This window comes from Mchenga conophoros, linkage group LG13 (assembly GCF_057382185.1).
Source record: "Mchenga conophoros isolate Kocher_MC1m ecotype Shallow Benthic linkage group LG13, M_conophoros_male_GT1.1, whole genome shotgun sequence".
Lineage (NCBI taxonomy): Eukaryota > Metazoa > Chordata > Actinopteri > Cichliformes > Cichlidae > Mchenga > Mchenga conophoros.
Genome location: NC_140538.1, coordinates 27,777,991 through 27,795,447, shown reverse-complemented (window position 1 = coordinate 27,795,447; position 17,457 = coordinate 27,777,991). Strand labels below are relative to the sequence as shown.

At 41.3% G+C, this 17,457-nt stretch overlaps 2 protein-coding genes across 3 annotated transcripts in view; one reads left to right on the top strand and one right to left on the bottom strand.

Annotated features, from left to right (window-relative positions):
* Nucleotides 1-2,017: 2,017 nt before the first annotated feature.
* LOC146561469 (placenta-specific protein 9-like) lies at nucleotides 2,018-10,652 on the top strand. Its single transcript, XM_085297587.1, has 3 exons — nucleotides 2,018-2,292; nucleotides 8,173-8,264; nucleotides 10,152-10,652. Exons 1-3 carry the CDS (start codon nucleotides 2,229-2,231, stop codon nucleotides 10,299-10,301), a joined length of 306 nt encoding a protein of 101 aa, XP_085153713.1. The 5' UTR covers nucleotides 2,018-2,228; the 3' UTR covers nucleotides 10,302-10,652.
* A 13-nt stretch (nucleotides 10,653-10,665) lies between these two features.
* Nucleotides 10,666-17,457, bottom strand: part of stk32c (serine/threonine kinase 32C) — a 106,606-nt gene continuing 99,814 nt past the window's right edge. For both annotated transcript variants that reach the window (XM_085297583.1, XM_085297585.1), the window contains exon 12: nucleotides 10,666-16,628. In XM_085297583.1, coding sequence (XP_085153709.1) covers nucleotides 16,421-16,628 — 208 coding nt within the window. In that variant the 3' untranslated portion in view covers nucleotides 10,666-16,420. The remainder of the gene's footprint in view (nucleotides 16,629-17,457) is intronic.

Below are 17,457 nucleotides of genomic sequence, written 5' to 3'. Positions count from 1 at the left end.
ATTATGTTGCTCTTTGTTGTTTGCTGTCTCCTCTGTTTGTTTGTTTGTTTGTTTTTTGTTTTTTTCTCCATACAGGTGACCCAGGAGTTTTTTTTTTTTTTTTTGTCTCTCTTCCCCCCCCTTCTCACCGTCTCTTCTCCCCTTTGGTTTTCTTTCTTTCTCTCCCCCTCTCTCTCTCATTCATTCCCCCTGTCCTATTTATTTAAAAAAAAAAAAAAAAAAAAAAAAATGACAAAGGATGAACTGAAGCTCTGCCATCACGTAATGTCGCATACTGCTGTTTCTGATGTCATTTAGAAAAAAAAAAAAAAAATTTAACAACAACAGTCACCTCAAGGCGCTTTATACTGGAAGGTAGACCCTACAATAATACATACAGAGAACAACCCAACAATCATATGACCCCCTATGAGCAAGCACTTTGGCGACAGTGGGAAGGAAAAACTCCCTTTTAACAGGAAGAAACCTCCAGAAGAACCAGGCTCAGGGAGGGGCGGGGCCATCTGCTGTGACCGGTTGGGGTGAGAGAAGGAAGACAGGGTAAAAGACAAAGTTCTTCTGCATACTTTGGTTGTAACAAGTAGTTATTTGAGTTACTGTTGCTTTCCTATTTGCTATTCTGTGATGCCAACGAGGCATTTTCACCCAGAAAACTTTTAACTCACCGGATATTTTTTTCCTTTTTGGACCATTGTTCTTAAATCCTAGAGACGGTTGTGGGGAAATCACAGAAGATCAGAAGATATCAAAACACTTAGTCCTGTGTGTCTGCCACATTCAAAATCACTTTAATCACTTTCCTTCCATATTCTGATGCTCAGTTTGAATTTCAGTATGTTGTCTTGATCATCTCTAACAGCCTAAATGCACCGAGTTGCTGCCACGTGATTGGCTGTTAGCCCACCTGACGCTAATGGTCGATTATGTGTCCTTTTTTGCTGAATAACAGCCTGCAGTGTCTTAGCAGTTGTCTCCTGAGCAATCCCAGCCCATGCTGCTGTTGCGTTGGAAGACAAAATCAAATCAAATCTTCATATATCCTTCTTTCTTCATGATTCCTTCAAACTTTGATGAGATTCTCAGTTTCAGAAACATTGAATAATCCCCACAGCTTAATACTCCCGCCACAGTGTTTCATTGTGGGGACAGTGTTCTTCTGATTGTTCTTTCTCCAAACATAAACAGTTTCATCTCATCTGACGAAAGGGCATGCTTCCAGTATGAATACCCTTTCTCCAGGTTGTCCTTAGCACACTTTAGTCTGGCTTGAAGGCATTTCTCTCGGTCTGTGTCTTCTTTGAGACTCCAATTCTTGACTTGACTAAGTCGTTCACGAGTGTATTAACAGTTGTCATTAGACACGTCTCTCGCTAGTTTTCTTTCCAGTCTTTGAAATCTTTTGCTCCCTCTGCCAGGCTTCTTCTATACTGTGTGGCTCTCTTTGAATTTCTTGATGATATTTCTCACTCCACGTCTTGATGCATGGAAATGCTGTGATAACTTTGTGTGTCTATCTCCTGCTTTCTGGGCATCACCAATTCTTTTATTAAGCCTAAACTGTTTTTTATTTTGGTGCTTTCTTATCTCACAGCTCAAACCTTTCCTGAAGTTTTGGGTGTTTTTCTGAAATGATTCTGATATTTGTGCAAAAAGAAATCATTTATGCTTTCTAAAGAAAACTCGAATGCTTAGAAATACTGTGTTGAAAGTCCCTTGTTCTCTTAAAACAGCAGTTGGGAAAATTTGGTGGGGGGGGGGGTCGTCTAATAATTTTGTCCTCATCTGTACCTAATAAAGTGGCTAGTTTGCTATCTTCCATATAAACAAAAACAACAAGCCTCCACAGGTACTTTTTTTAGGATGAATGCCAGTAACTCAAAACTAAATACAACCTTGTTTAAAGGCTTGCCAGTGTGCAGCTGAAAAAGAGGAGTCCCCTCCCCAGACATCTCTCCCGCCCCTTCCCAGAATCTGAACTTTTTGTCCCGCTTCTAATGTTTTCATTAGGAAAGTGAGCTCAACCAAGTCAGGGAGGGAAGGATTAGAAAGCAAAGGACCGAACACGGGGCAGAGAGGGAGAAGGGAAGAGCTTTATGGAAGCAGAAATCTTTGGGTTTTTATCCTAATTTTGAGTTAAAAGAGATTTCGGGGCTCTCACTTCTTTGTTTCTTTTCTCTCACACTCCTCACTCTTTGCCACCAGCTGCCCGCCAGGTTTCTGTCTTCATCATGAGCTGCCCCTCCGGCTCCTCGATTGGACTCCTCCTCCTCCTGATTGGCTATGCCGCAGCAGGTAAGTGCGGTGTGTATCGTGGTGGAGGTGGGGGTCACAGGTCAAACAGGAAGAGTCAGAGAACACAGAACAGAGATCAGCGTTTTGATTTGCTAAAACTGATTTATGGATCAGCTTAGTGGAGATACATCCGATCATCTCCATCCTACTACATGTTTGTAGCACAGTGCAATAGACTTTAGAGGTTTACAGATGTGTGTGCGTCTGTGTGTGTGTGTTTGTGTGTGCGTGCTCACATGAGCGCCAAACTGACATCATGCATGTTTGAGTGTGTTCGGGATTTTGCCAGCACATCTGTTACTAATTTAACTGCAGCTCTGGCTACACTTGAGCGAATACGTTGCGAGTATTTCTCAAACGATCACTTCATGTATCGTGTTCATCTGCCGCTTCAAACCAGCATTTCTGAGCTCTGCGTGTTCCAGTGTCACCGAAATCTAATGGAAATTCAGAAATATGTGGGACAATCCCTCAGAGCCAAATCTGTGTGTGACAGCCTCAGAGTGTGAATTACACTGACTTCATACTACAAGAATGGCCAACTGCAGGAAGCAAACAGAGTGAACACACACAAACACACAGACCACAGTTGATGTCATCTAAAAACTTTATTTCACACACTAAGTATGAAAAGATAATTGGGTCATACAATAGTTATATTAAAAAGAAAAGATGTAAATGCTACAAAAAGAAAAAGTAGTGAAAACAGTTGAACTGTCACAGAGCAAGAGGCAAAAGCAGTGGACGTGACAGTTGACTTGTACGCACAGAAACCAGATGGCTTTTCTGATGAACTTAACACGCTGAAAATAGTTCAAGTTCGTTTGTTTTTACATGAAAGAATGGAAGTGTCAGTGAAAAGTGAAGTCAAGTGCAATCAGCTGATTATATTCAAGCAAAGCACGGCTAGTGCTGTCTTTAGTTATTTCACAGTCAGCTGAAAGTAGCATTCAGCTGACTGATGTGTCAACTAAACTGGAGTCACTGCATGCCACCGAACCAGCCATCCATCCATCATCCATCCATCAAGCCAACCATACATCCATCCATCTAGCAGCCATCCTTCTATCCATCATCCATGCATCAGCCATCCATCCATCCATCCATCCATTCATCCATCCATCCATCCATCCATCCATCCATCCAGCAGCCATCCTTCTATCCATCATCCATGCATCAAGCCAACCATCCATCAAGCCAACCATCCATCCATCCATCCATCCATCCATCCATCCATCTAGCAGCCATCCTTCTATCCATCATCCATGCATCAGCCATCCATCCATCCATTCATCCATCCATCCATCCATCCATCCATCCATCCATCCATCCATCCATCCATCCATCCATGCATCAGCCATCCATCCATCCATCCATTCATCCATCCATCCATCCATCCATAGCTTGATTTAAACCTCTACAGGAAATCTCTGTCCTAATTTATGCAGTAACTGAAATCTTGTATCACCAACCTTCCACACCATTCAAGTCATTGTGGTATGCATCGACCTGGCGTGTAGTTATACTTCTCAGGAGGTTCATGTCAGGTTACATAGAAGGCTGTTAAAATGGGGTTCTGGTTCTGGTGTTAGGTACAAAGTAGATCTGACGCAGAAGTATAATTCACGTGTAAGCAGGGATGACCTCCCGCTTCCCAGCTACCTCCTCCAGCTCTTCCAGTGGGATACCAAGACCAAGCCAGCCGAGAGATGTATTCTCTCCTGCTTCTGCTTCTAGGAGGCTTCCAGGAGGCTGTTTTACTCTGAACCCTTTCCAAGTGTCCAAGCTTCTCACTCTATATCTATTTGAGAGTACCACCACCCCAGGGGAAGTAATTTCATTCCTTCTGTCATTGCCAGAAGCTCGTGACCATGGGTAGAAGTAGAAATATGGGTCCACTGGTAAATCACCAACTGTGCTTTTATGCTCAGCTCTCTCTTTACTACAACAGACCAGTACTGCAGAAGGTTTTAAACTGAAAGGAGAAGGTAAAGTTACCCAACCAAAGTGTCAGTTTGGATGTCAGCAGTGTGGAGTAAGGAGGAAAGGTCTGAAATGTCAGCTGACTTGTAGCTTAAACTTTAAAAGTAATGTGGCTGTCAGTTAAACAGTGAGCTCTGACCTGTATTGACTTTTCAATTTTACACTCAGCTGAACTCCTGCTCTCCTATAGAGAGCCATGCAAAGCATCACATACAAACACGCTCAACACACACACCAGGTAGTTGACCTTTGTCCTCAGCTGCAGCTGTGTTAGATCGTCATATCTGTGTTTGCTTTTCCTGTGGTGTGTTTTCTTGATGTGTGTTTACGTGTGCATGTGCATTTCTTAACCTCTTGGAAGAGCTCTGAAAGAGGAAAAACAGTCTTCAGCGAGATGGCCTGAAAGCACATGCCAACATAAACAGGAACAAATGCCTTCTTGCCGTTTGTTAACACAAGCTGGCGATTTCGCATCCGCCCCTTTTTATTGCATCTGCAAAAAAAGGCAGACTCAGTGGGCGCCACATACATCACAAACTTCAGCATGTAGCTCCCCGTTGCAAGTTTTACTCTAAAAGAGCAGGCTGCGCTGTGTACACGCTGACACTTAGATGGAAGCGCAGTTGTGGTTTGGAGGGATTTCAGCCCCCCTCACTCCCAACCAGATCCCCCTTTCTTCCCCCTGTTGTTTTTGATTTTGAAACCAGCAGCACATTCACTACAACAAAAGATTGTGGTTGTTGTGAGATGCAACAGCGAGAACCGCCACTTTGATAAATTCACATCTGGCTCTTTAGTGTAGATCCAGTGTAGGAAAACTTCATGTCTTTTGCAGACTTTTCATAATTCATCTGTCACTGTCAAATCAAAGCAGCGAGCTTTGCCAAGTCCTCATACACAAGAGTGAGTGCAACAAAACCCCCACTGCGGAGCACACACCGAGGCAGACATCTGCTTAGTCCGCTTGCTGGGAAGCCTGATGAATTTAATGTACCTTCCATCATCCATCGCTCTTTCTTGGCCCGATTCCTGCATGTACTGAACTTGGCACTCGCTGGACACCATAATGGTGCTTGTAAAAATGTTTCCATGAGAGGCTGTGGTAAAATCAGGGCAGCTTGATGTTCAGGTACAGCTGAACAAGGGAGTACAACTCTTTGTGTGTTGGCCACAAAAGAAAAAATGACTAATTGACCCCTAACTACAATACTTAGTTAGGGGTCAGGGTCAGCCAAACACTTCATAAAGATCACTAATTCTCAATAACATGCTGTCAAGCCTTAGCCGTCTACATTCACACCAAGTGTTTCGTTGTTTCTAAATGAGAGTGACTTCACAGCTGCAAGCATTCAGCCAGTGGATGAGACAGTCACTTTACTTTATAAAGAATAAATACTATCAAGGGGAGCTTGGCCTGTCGCCGATAAGAAGACGTTAAAAAAAGAAGCAGAGAGCTGCAAGTGAACGGAAGCGTCCCCCAAATACCCGGGCTTCAAAGAGAAACAGATAATTGGAAACTTAAGTGTGAGAAGGGAAATGCCTGGGACAATGCATGTGGCCCTCTCTGGCCTGCTGAAGCGAATTAACACCAAGCATCACGGCTGTCTCCTCAGCATACTAACTGTGGCCTTCAAGTAGGCCTGATCAATCGGCTGCTGTTTAACTAAAGAGTCACATAATTCAAGAAAATATAAACTGTTAAAAGGAGCATTGCATTTGGAAACGAGCAGATAAACAACATAAGCTAAAAGCACATTTCCTCTGGTTAGTTTTCAGCTCTACATTAAAGATGTACATCAGATGGCAAAGACTTGTTTCTTTATAAGGACATGTAACAATAATATAAACTTTGATATTTGTTTTCTTTGCAAGATAAAGTCAATCTGCACAGAAACCTTTTCAGTTTTAAAGACAAACTAAACCCAACGTGTAATTCTTGAGCTTGTTTACATGGAGTACCGTTGTGTTTGCATGGCCAAACGCTGCACGCATTTAACATATAGATTTAAAAGACACATTCAAGGGGCTTAGGGACACAGCACCCATCAATAACTTAAAATCGCATTTAAAGTACACATGGTATCTTACTGGATTCACACGTTTGCAGGCAATCTGAAGGTTTTATCTGCAGGCTGATTATTTAACCTTCAGAATAATTCATTTATATTTGAAATATATTAATATTCTCTATAATATGAATGTTAACGGCACAGAGACAACACAAAAAATTAAAAACGAAAGGTTTCACATAGTTTTAGGAGTACTTGGCGTAGGGTTTAAGTCCTGTTTGTCTTCAGCTTGGCTAGAAAGAATTATTATCGTATGTCTATGATATATAAGGACTTCAGTTCTAATTGGTCACCATGTTTTTAAGTGTTTAGTCAAACAAAACTCTGTTGACTTTCGTGACTGTAGATGCATATACATTCATATGGTACGATCATTGTAGTAAGAAAACTTCAAACTACAGTCAATTGTTTAGCTTAGCTTGACAGAAATAGTGGAAAACATAAGAAATAATGAAACTGGCTTTGTCTGAAGGGAACAAAATCAGCCACAAGCTCCTCTAAAACCTCTCAGACAGAGCAGGAAATACATTTTCATCCTCAAACACTCAGTGAGACAAATGTAGAGATGATGATAGATGCAAGCTAGCTAGCACAGACGCCAGTTTGGGAGTGTTTTTTGTCCTTAGACTAATTCACCTCACCATGAACTCTTCTTCTTCTCATATTTCCCTCCAGTCTTGTTGTCTTTTAACTCCTTTTCTCTCTCGGTTTTTGAAACAGTTTGACAAAGCCCCGAGCTGCCACTCAAGCTAACAAATCCAGAGCCTTTTTGGTGACATGGATGGAAGAAATATTAGTGGGTAGCCACAAAATTTTGCTTCACCACGAGTCAGTAATACATGAGAATGTGATAATGAAGTCCTGACCACAAGTTAATAAGGCACTGTGGCAACATCTTAGTAATGCATGGCCACAAGATACGAACTCTGTTTACCCACCCGTCAAGTACGGCTATTATCTCATAAAGCAGGAACGAACTGGATTTAATTGGATTTTGTTTTATTTCTGAATGATTATCAAGACCCATCAAGATTTTCATCAGACTGTTAACATTTCCCATGATGTGGTAAACTCCACACGGTTTGCCAACAAAGGGTTTTAGGTTGCCAAATATTGTGTATAAAAAACACTTTGGACTCATAGATATGAGCAATGTTGACAGGAAGTGCCTTTATTTCTTATTTAGTGGTTACAATGATGTTAGAAACAAGAGGCAAGAGTTTGTACATTATTCTTCGTAAAGCTACAGTATGTTGGCAAGAATATTCAGTTTGAACCACACCCATGTGGTTATTATTTGAGGCTTGCTCTATTTTTTAAATGTATTCATGCTTTGGGGGGATAACAGCCCTATTAAGCCCAGAGTTGTAGGTAAATGGCAGATTTCACATCTTATGGCTATGCACTGCTAAGACACTGCCATGTTTAAATGATGTGCTTCCCGTGCATAATTAAACTGTGACCAGCAGCTGCATGTCCCGTAAAAACATGCCTGCTTTTGCATTATCTTTGCATGCAGTTGCATTGTTCTAATTTACCTCCAATCCTGCGTGAACACAGTGAGCCTAGGATTACACAACTCTGAGCTGATATAAAACAGATGAGTGATCCGTCTTTTAGTTCAGCTCTCCTAATCAGCTGGCTAGTTCCTGTAGTGTGTGACTAAAGTTTTGTTAAGCTCACAGGAATAAATTCATCTCCTTATTCTCGTCTCTCATACGGTGTTAAAAACAGCATATTATTAAGTACCTTTCATGATTCATTATTATATCTTGTTTGCTTATACTGTGCATCTGTAACACTGAGTATACATCTAATGTGTTTTCAGGTCCTGAGCCCCACCTTCTGCCTCAAGCAGTGCGTTCAAGCGCCTGTCAGGAGCACACGAATCTTCACCACCGCCTGGATGTAGTGGAGAAGGTGTAGTTTCTAATCTAACCTCACATTTAGGCCTCAGTGGTTTGAAACCATCAGGGTTTGGAAGTCCCTCCCTCCTTGGTTTTGACAGAATGAATGCCCAATATTCCTCAACATTTCCTTTTTCATAACATTATTAATACACTAGTGATCTACTCCAGGGGCCCGTTCTTCGTACCTCGCTAAGTAGGTTAGCCGGATTAGATTGTTGACGATTTCGCGTGATCCTGGATCAGTCGGTTCCCCGAAGCTCATCCGGGACTTGCTGTCATAGCAACAGAGCCGTAAGCGTAAACCTGCTCGGGAGCAGGTTTACTTTATGTAAACAGGATTAGATCGCGGCCACGCAGGTATGTCCGCTTCATTTATACGAAAGCAACAGCGATATTTTTCCACTGTTTCACCATAAATAAATATTATCAATGTAACTAAAGATAATGCAGCACTTGATCCTTTTATTGATGTCACACAGATACATACAGGTCATTCCCTAAAAAAGGGAAATGTACTATTAACATTCTATTACATGTATGTGATTATTACAGATGTAATTCATATTTCAGAGTAGTAATTGTAAATTACTTCGTGTAATCAAGATGAGAGACCACGGCTATAAAAGCGAAGGTGGATTTGGGAAGCCTGTCGCAGCCATGTCCTGTCCGTATACGCGAGCCACCCATTGCGGAAGGTGCAAGATTGATAAGGAGAGTCCTCAGAATTCAGCGTATATTGCGGGACAGACAGGATCCTTTAGCTCAGCGCGACAGTGTGCTCATAGAGAGATATCGATATTCCCGTGAGGGTATTATTTACTTAACCAACTTGTTGACGAGGGGGTGCAGGACCACCACCTGTCTTTTTTTCCTCTGCCCTTTTCTTGGTTGCTGTTATGAACAAACTAACAGAGTATTACAGGCCAGTATTACCTTCCCAAGAGACGCAAAGCAATCTAAGAGATAAATATTACCATTCTGTAGAATACTCCTGTATTCCACTTTTACTTGTTCCCATGTTCTTGTGGGTCCTGTTGTGGCTCTAATGTGAAAGGGGATATAATATAACATATTATAATATAATATAATGCCATATGATATTGGACAATATAGTGTCATATGATAGATCTACCCTACCGCCTACTGGTGTTGGCCAGAGGGGCCGATGGCGCGATATGGCAGCCTGGCTACAACCGTAGCTGCCTCCACCAGTGTGTGAATGTGGGAGTGAATGAATAGTGGTATCGTAAAGCGCTTTGGGTGCCTTGGAAAGCGCTATATAAACCCAATCCATTATTATTATTATTATTAAATTACCTACGAGTTTGATTTGTCAGCAACTTTCTGCCAGCCCTCTCTCCTTGCTTTTGCAGCCTTTGCAGTGTTCTCTTGCGTTTTAATTAAACTCTGAAACTCCTGAAATCCCTCACTCATGAGTTCTTGCTCTGCTGCCGGAAAATACCGAGCACGCCCCTTGGACATTTTCGCCGACCAATCAGCGGGTTGCCGATCAATGTTTCTACTATCGATGCGTAGCCCCTTTTACGACACCCAGTGATGTCACATTCCTGCGTCCAGCTGTAGTAATCGTCAACAGCAGGTGTGTTCGGGGAACCGGATTAGCGAGCTCACGGTTAGCGCGATGATTTGATCTTGGATGTTTCATTTGATCTTGGATGTAGTAAGCGACGTACGAAGAACGGGCCCCAGATCTCTACATCATCTCATCCAGCAAACCCCAGTCCTACTCAGACCTTACCTTGCGTTACCAGCTGTTTTGGGAAACTGTTTTATTCATTCAGATTCATTATTCATCAGTGATGATTCTATTATTCATACTACAACTTATTAATGTATTATTTACTTGTCAACCACGCATGTGTCACGCTTCCTGCAGCAAGTGGAGGACACAGTTGAAAAGTTGGAGGTTGAGCTGGCTGCTCTTCTGGATGCCATTGAGGCCCCAAAGTGGCGCCACCTGATGGACAATGTGGGAAAGACGGCTGTGGACATCCTTGAAGATCCAGTAGAGAGAAGCCAGTCCTGAGCCAAGCAGACATCCATATAGGGTGGACTTTGAATTTTCTTGTTAAAGAGAAACTGTCTATGCATTTATTCTATATTTTTCCATATGAAGTTTGTATCATACAAAAAAAAGAAAAAAAAAGAGGAATTGTTTTGAACAAAGCCAAGCCTCTGCATTATGTATACTTACAAATCCTGTGACAGCCTTGTCTCTATTCTAGTCAGTCCTAGATTCCTCTTCACTGTACGCTGCTATTTAGAGATCAGTTCACCAGGGACGCCTCTGTTCACCCAGTACATGCCCCTGCTCTTCACTGCCCCCTACTGTCTGCAAACAAACTTTGCCATTAAAGCTGCATTTGGGTAAAAATGACACACACGCCAAATTATTGGAAGGAGATTTATTTTCATTATCAAAGCGATTGAAGCAGCATGTTTTCTGAACACACGGAGCAGTTTCCGTTTCAGCAACAAGGCCTTTTACTGATTCCCTGTAAAAATCCTGCAGCACAAGAACATTATGCAAAGTAGGATCATAAGGGAGGAAACGAGTGGCATGGATCACATTTTTCTTCTTGATTTCTTTTCTCGACGGGGCACTGAGTTTCAAACTGTAACCACAGACTTAAGACACCTACAGAATCTCAAAAGAGTCGGTGAGAAAATGGTTGAGACATGCTGCTGCTGGTCAAACTATATAGCATGATGGCTTGTTTTAAAACACAGAACATTAATACATGAAGAAATATGTCGGGAGGGTTTGCACGCACGATCCAAGTAGGAATGATCACTGATATCAAGGAACGAAAGCCTAGATTAGTTTGGTGTAACTTTGAGAAAAGTTACGCCTAAATTAACTGTTAAAATCAAATATTTTCCATTTACATAATTAACACATTGTTCCACACACTCCTCAGGCCTACGGTGAGTCTGATGCTGTGCCGACAGAGTCTGAGAAATAACCACAAATGGAGACAATCAGTTTTGTTTTGTTTTTTTTTTCTTTTTCTTTTTTAATGCAGCAATTTCTGTATTGAGGTGAAGTGAAAACATGCCCCAGTTTCAAATCTTCATCTTCTGCTGCAGAGACAACAATGCAACACTTAATCCACAACAGACACACAGCTGCTGACCTCATTCCACTCACCATGAGGGTACGAGCCTGTATACTTGGAACAAAGCATTAAGACAACCTACAGGATGTCAAAAAGGTACTGCATATCATCTAAAATATCATGCCGTCCATGTAACACTGGGATTATACAATTTGTACAGCTTAAAGTAAACAGTCACGCAGGCCGGTTATACTCTGATTTTGGACTGTGTCGATAATCAGGTGAGCGTCGAGGTATGCTATTGCCAAAAGCTTGTGCATGCACAAATCAGCCGGTAGGGCTCAAGCTCCAGGCTTTGGCAAAAAACAGGCTTATACTGTAAAGGTACATGCAAAAATAAAAGCACAGGGCTCAAGACTATTCAATTTCTCACACATTTTGGCAGACTTGGAAGATAACATTTCATGTCTCTTTAAGAAAGCTTCTTAATCTAATCATAATGTAGTGTTTTAAAGAAACAGCTTACTTTTGGGAAACACACCTATTTGCTTTCCCTTTGGGAACAAGGTCAAAGCATCTGTCACGTTTGAGCGTCAACTGTACAGCTAGAGCTGGGGAACTGTTAGCCTAGCTTAACAGTGGAAGTTACGTCATTTTATCAACTTCCTACTTGTCTGAGTTTTATTGGAGGTTTAAAAATTCAACAAGCGCTTAATAATAGATCCATTTTATTAAGAAAAAAAAAAAACTTTATCAAGCAGTCAGCCTGCGTTTTGAAAGTATCAGCTATTAGGTTAGCTTAAAATTAGCTATGGTGACTACACAGCAGCCATTTTGACATAAAATGCTAAATAAACATAGGTCAACTTATCACATTAATTAAAGCTTTTCAAAGTTAAAATAACAGAACGTTCATTAATGTCATTTGTAGAACATGTTTACCTGGTATTTCATATTAAAAAGGCTGGTGTGAAGAAGCTGTAATCACAAGTCTCCGTATCCTAGCGTCGAATGTTAGCAAGCTAGCTAAGAGCTAACATGTCATATAGGGCTGCTCGATTATGGCAAAAATGATAATCACGATTATTTTCACTGAAATTGAGATCACGATTATTTGACGATATTTATTTAACCCTTTAAGACCTACCATAGAACCAAGTCCACCAGAGCTTATATTATTATTTTTTTTACATGTTGTAGTGCCATTTGTGGGAGCATTTCAAGTTGCTATACATCAATACAACTGTTATAGCCCATATTTTAATAATATGTATGCATTAAGTCCATAGTAACTACATAAATTGCAAAAAAGTGCAATAAACTACAAAAAAAATTGAAAATCGCTTTTGTTTTGTTTACATATATTTCTACTTGGAGAAATTTAAGAGGTTTATCCCTCAAAACTTTAAATACAATAAAGTTGCAAAAAAATAGTTTCCCACCACAGGAAATTTATTTTGAGTGTCTTCATAGTTTTATTTTGGAGATACACCAATTTTTATATACTGCAGGAAAAACAAAAAACAATCCTATGATGCAAATTTGCAAAGAAAACAGCATGTGCATCATTTCACTGTGGGAAGTGTTACGAACAGCTGATAGGAACGGCAAAGCTGTTTCTGGAATATTATGTTTTTGTTCCTGCAAGCGCTTTTTATGCAATTTTTGCAAAGCTATATGTGGAACGAAACCGTGACCGAGGACAAGCTGATGGCATCAGATGTAAGTACAACTCCTCCGGTTTCATATGCAAAACAAATTATTGCGCTAGCTTACACGGTTCAGGTTCTACAGGGATTTAAAAATAGTTACGCAAAACGGAGCGTGCTGCTCTGACCGGCTTTAAAGGGTTAACAATAACTTTAAAAAAATAATGTAAAATAGTGTGCAACACCACTGAAGTTTTTTTTTTTTTTTAAACTCTCTTTTCAACCAACGGCAGTCACTCTCCAAATAACTTCTGCTTAGCTTTCCAAGCTCGGGCCCTCTTAATCAGCGGTCTCCAACCTTTTTTGCGCCACGGACCGGTTTATGCCCGACAATATTTTCACAGACAGCCTTTAAGGTGTCGCGGATAAATGAGGGAGGGGCTAATAATCGGCTCAGTCATTTTTAATGATCGTTGAAAGCCCAGATCGTAATCGTGATTAAAATTCGATTAATTGAGCAGCCCTAATGTCATAAGCCAAATATGATACTGTCTTTTGTCTCTTTTGATAGAGGTTAATGCTATGTTCACATCATATCAGAGTTACTGTGAACACTGTAAATATTTTTCAACCCTGCATGTGCGAAACTGCATGTGAGTAAAACGACTCAGGTCCTAGAAAAAATATTCATTGTGAGCTAGGCTAACACATCGATCTGTCATATGAGACTAATAGTGAAGAAGCCCACACCTGAATTAATAAGCTATGTATTATTACAGTAGACTATACGGAGCTCTGTGTGCTTTATATTTCATGTTAGATTGATATTCAAGTTTCCATTTGAAACATGTCAACTGGTAACACTTTACTATCAAGTGACATTACTTGAATAAAATGTATCAGAGTTTGGCTTTTTTTCATAATTATGTTAGAACAATCTGTTACTAGGCAACTCTCACATTATAACACTGAAAGAACATTAACACAGAATTTATCAAGTTCTTATTTGTAGCTTTAAAAACAGAAAGACGTTACAAAGCTAGAGCTGCCCTGCCAGCAAAATCCCAACTCTTGCCTGTCACATGACCATCAGCCCGAAATCAAACCATTGGTGGTTCAGCAGCCCAGTTAGTGGTGTAGCTACATGTTGAACGTTTTATCCATCCTTTAAGGACCACTCATTCACTACATCTAGCTGTTTAACCAGCAGAGCACATTAACACTACATTAATATTTATATAAGAATTAATCACACAAGACAAATGTTAACTTCTAAGCTTTTACAGGTTTTGGTAAGGTGTTTTGCCCTGTGGCTACTCTTTATGTTAAGCTAGGCTAATCACTACCTGACTCTAGCTCTTTATTTAAAACAAAGACATGAGTATCGATCTTCCCTGGAAAGCCACTGGGCCTAAATTAATCCCCCTGTTGGCCACAAGAACAAATTTTTTTTAAAATACAAAAGCTTCAGTCATCAAGTTGGTTAATAGCTGGGCATTAACTGTTTCTGTTGGCTGTTTAGGCAAAAGTAAATAAAGAGTGAAGCAAATATTGTAGCTAATACTGTTTTACCTGTTCATGTGATATTTCACTCATGTCCTCTAATTACACTGTGGAGGCTAGACCATTCGTTGACCGAGCAGAGTGGGAGTGCAGAGATGCACTTAGGCCAACACTGTTCTGTCTGCACCTCACAATTAACATTACAGCAGGCAATGGCACAAAATTAACTGAGTGCAACATTAAATTGTGGCTCCAACCCCCAAAGGTCAGTCAAAGCTGCCGGGGTAAACAGCTTTACTGGTGGAAATGCTGCATCAAGACAGCAAACAGGTGTATTTCCCAAGATGCATTACCTGAAATAGACAGTTTGCACATCATCACGTTATGATTGTATAAATTACGATGTCTTCACTTGCAGAAATAACTGACTTTATGTTATCAGAGGGATAAAGAGACATACATTCACACACTCAAAGTTCCTTAGAAATGGTTGCAAATGGTAGAAAAGCTTTGGCATATATTGCCTACAAGTTGTGCCTGCACACTTGGAAAGAAGAGCGGGATGAAGTGGTGTGAAGCTTCACACAGCTCTTCCTTAAGTTTACACGTCGAGTTAGCAGTCCCACATAAAACTGTGGTCAGTTTAATTACCTACACTGTATGCTATTTACACGGTTTTTCAATTTGTTAGGCCTTCAGGTTTTTAAGGTGGTCTTTTGCTACATATTCTCAGACTGAGATTAACGGCGCCACCCTAAAATGTACCACTCTCACTACGACAATCAAAGAGTAGCTCATCTGTGCAGTTTGATGTACCGACAGGGCACAGCTACCCCAAACCAACCTCTACAGGGAGATGATCTTTATCCTAAACTAAGCACTTAACAAGATGATGAAGACTAGTAAAGCAAACAGAGCTTTCTTATAGATGTGTAAAGGATGCCATTGTTGGCAGTGAGCTGAGTTTCAGAACCCTCTTTGGGTCAGAGCTTGGTGCAGGGCTAAAATACTAAATCTTCGTAAGCATTTTGGACACAGTGACAAGCACAACTTTTCATTCTGATTGCTGGACTGATTTTAACTTCAGTACCTTCTCCTCCTAAAAAGGCCTGAAGGGGAAAAAAGAAAAAACAGCTAGCTGGTTAAGACTTAAAAGAGGAAAATCTGCCCTATAACGCATCCACGGCTACGGTGTGATTAACAAATACCGATCATCATCGACAGGCACAACTTTAAACAGGTTTACAACATGAAACCAGTCACACTGTCTTTGCTGACTGCAGACAGCCATCAACACTTACTGGAAATGTATCACAGGAAGGTGTTGCAACAAGAGGAAGGCGCTCCAGGAGGAAAAAAATGTTCCAAATTAGGGCACACATCACATGAAAGGGGGGGAAGAGTGAACTGAAGACACAGGCAATAAAATAAACCGAGTGCCTTCGTGTGATGAATAATTCAGTCGTCCCCCATCGGATCTGGAACAGGGATAATAAAGGGAGGCACCTCCACCAAAACCACTAACCTTATTCAAAAAGCCGTAGACTGCTATTGCTCGGGATGTCATCATGCTCGTGTGGCTCTCTGCTTATGGAACGACACCTCCTAGTAAGTGATACCTTATTATTTTGTCATGCTATACTGTAACATTGCATAGAAGTTGGAGCTTACTCTAGGGCGGTAGGTACAATAGGCAGGGACTCTCTGGGATTCCGCTTCATTCATGCCTTACCAAAAAGATGCTATGGGGGGCGGGGGGTGTAAATGAGGGGAACCGTTATGGGAGCTGCTGCTGTGCGCCAAGTTGCCCCGCTGTCATTTTTCTCCGCTGTAGGCTACGACATGAGAGAGAGGTGAGAAGGTATCTGTTGGCATGGCACAAACACCGCAGCCGCCAGAGAGAGCTGCCATCGTCACTGTGAGGCGATGTGGCGCTAGCAGCTGCCGGGGGAGGAACACACTGAGCCGCACATGCTCAGTTTGGAGGCAGACTCGGGAGCCTGCTCGGGATCAGCTTCCGGTCCTGGTTCTGGCTCGTTCGCGTCCTCATCGGCGGCTCCGCTTTCTGCCTCTCCGTCCCCGTCGCCGCTAGCGTCATAATTCCCGGCCTCTGACTGACCCTCCTCCTGACGCTTTTTCAACCTGAGGAACACAGTGACTCATGAATATGTGTGCATGTTTGCCAGGTGCACTTCTTTTCGTTCTTCTCCTTCCCTTCACTCTCCAATCGCCTGCTACAGGTGGCTGCCTCTAACCTGGACGTCTCTTCCTGTTCTAAGGTAGTTCTTCCTTGCCGCAGTCACCAAGTACCTGCTCAGAGGGGATACATCTTATAGTTTGAGTCTGTCTTTAATATTATTATCTCACTACACAAACCCATTCAAGATAAACTAACTGTGAACTGGCTCTATATAAATAAAACTAAATCACCACATTTATGATGGCAGCCGAGATATGCCCCCATGTTGTGTAATTAAATTATTTTTCCAAACTTTTGAGCTATAAAATCCTCAGAAAAATAGTCAAGAGGCCTTTAGACTTTACTATATAATGCACATCACTGCACATAATTCTAGACATTATGCCCTCTATTATAAATAGAAGTAACATGCCATTAATGTCATGGCCACGTAGGGGGGAAAATACACTGATATCGCTGCAGCAACGTCTGACAGCAGGAGAAACTGGAGCAGTCAAAACAATCAGACGGGTCTTAAATAAACCTCCAGATTAGTCAAACAATCAGTATGCACAGTCAGAAATGTTTGATTGTGTGCTGTATCTGCAACGTAACAAACACAACAGAGGGGAAAAAGGTGGAAAAAATAAATGAAGTCGCCCATACAGAAAAGAAATGTAGTAAATATTTATGTATAATGTGACTCATACAAGGTACATTCCTTATACTATCGTATGAAAGTGGCATCCTCAGCATTTTGATCATACAAGACATTACACTTGATCCATATTG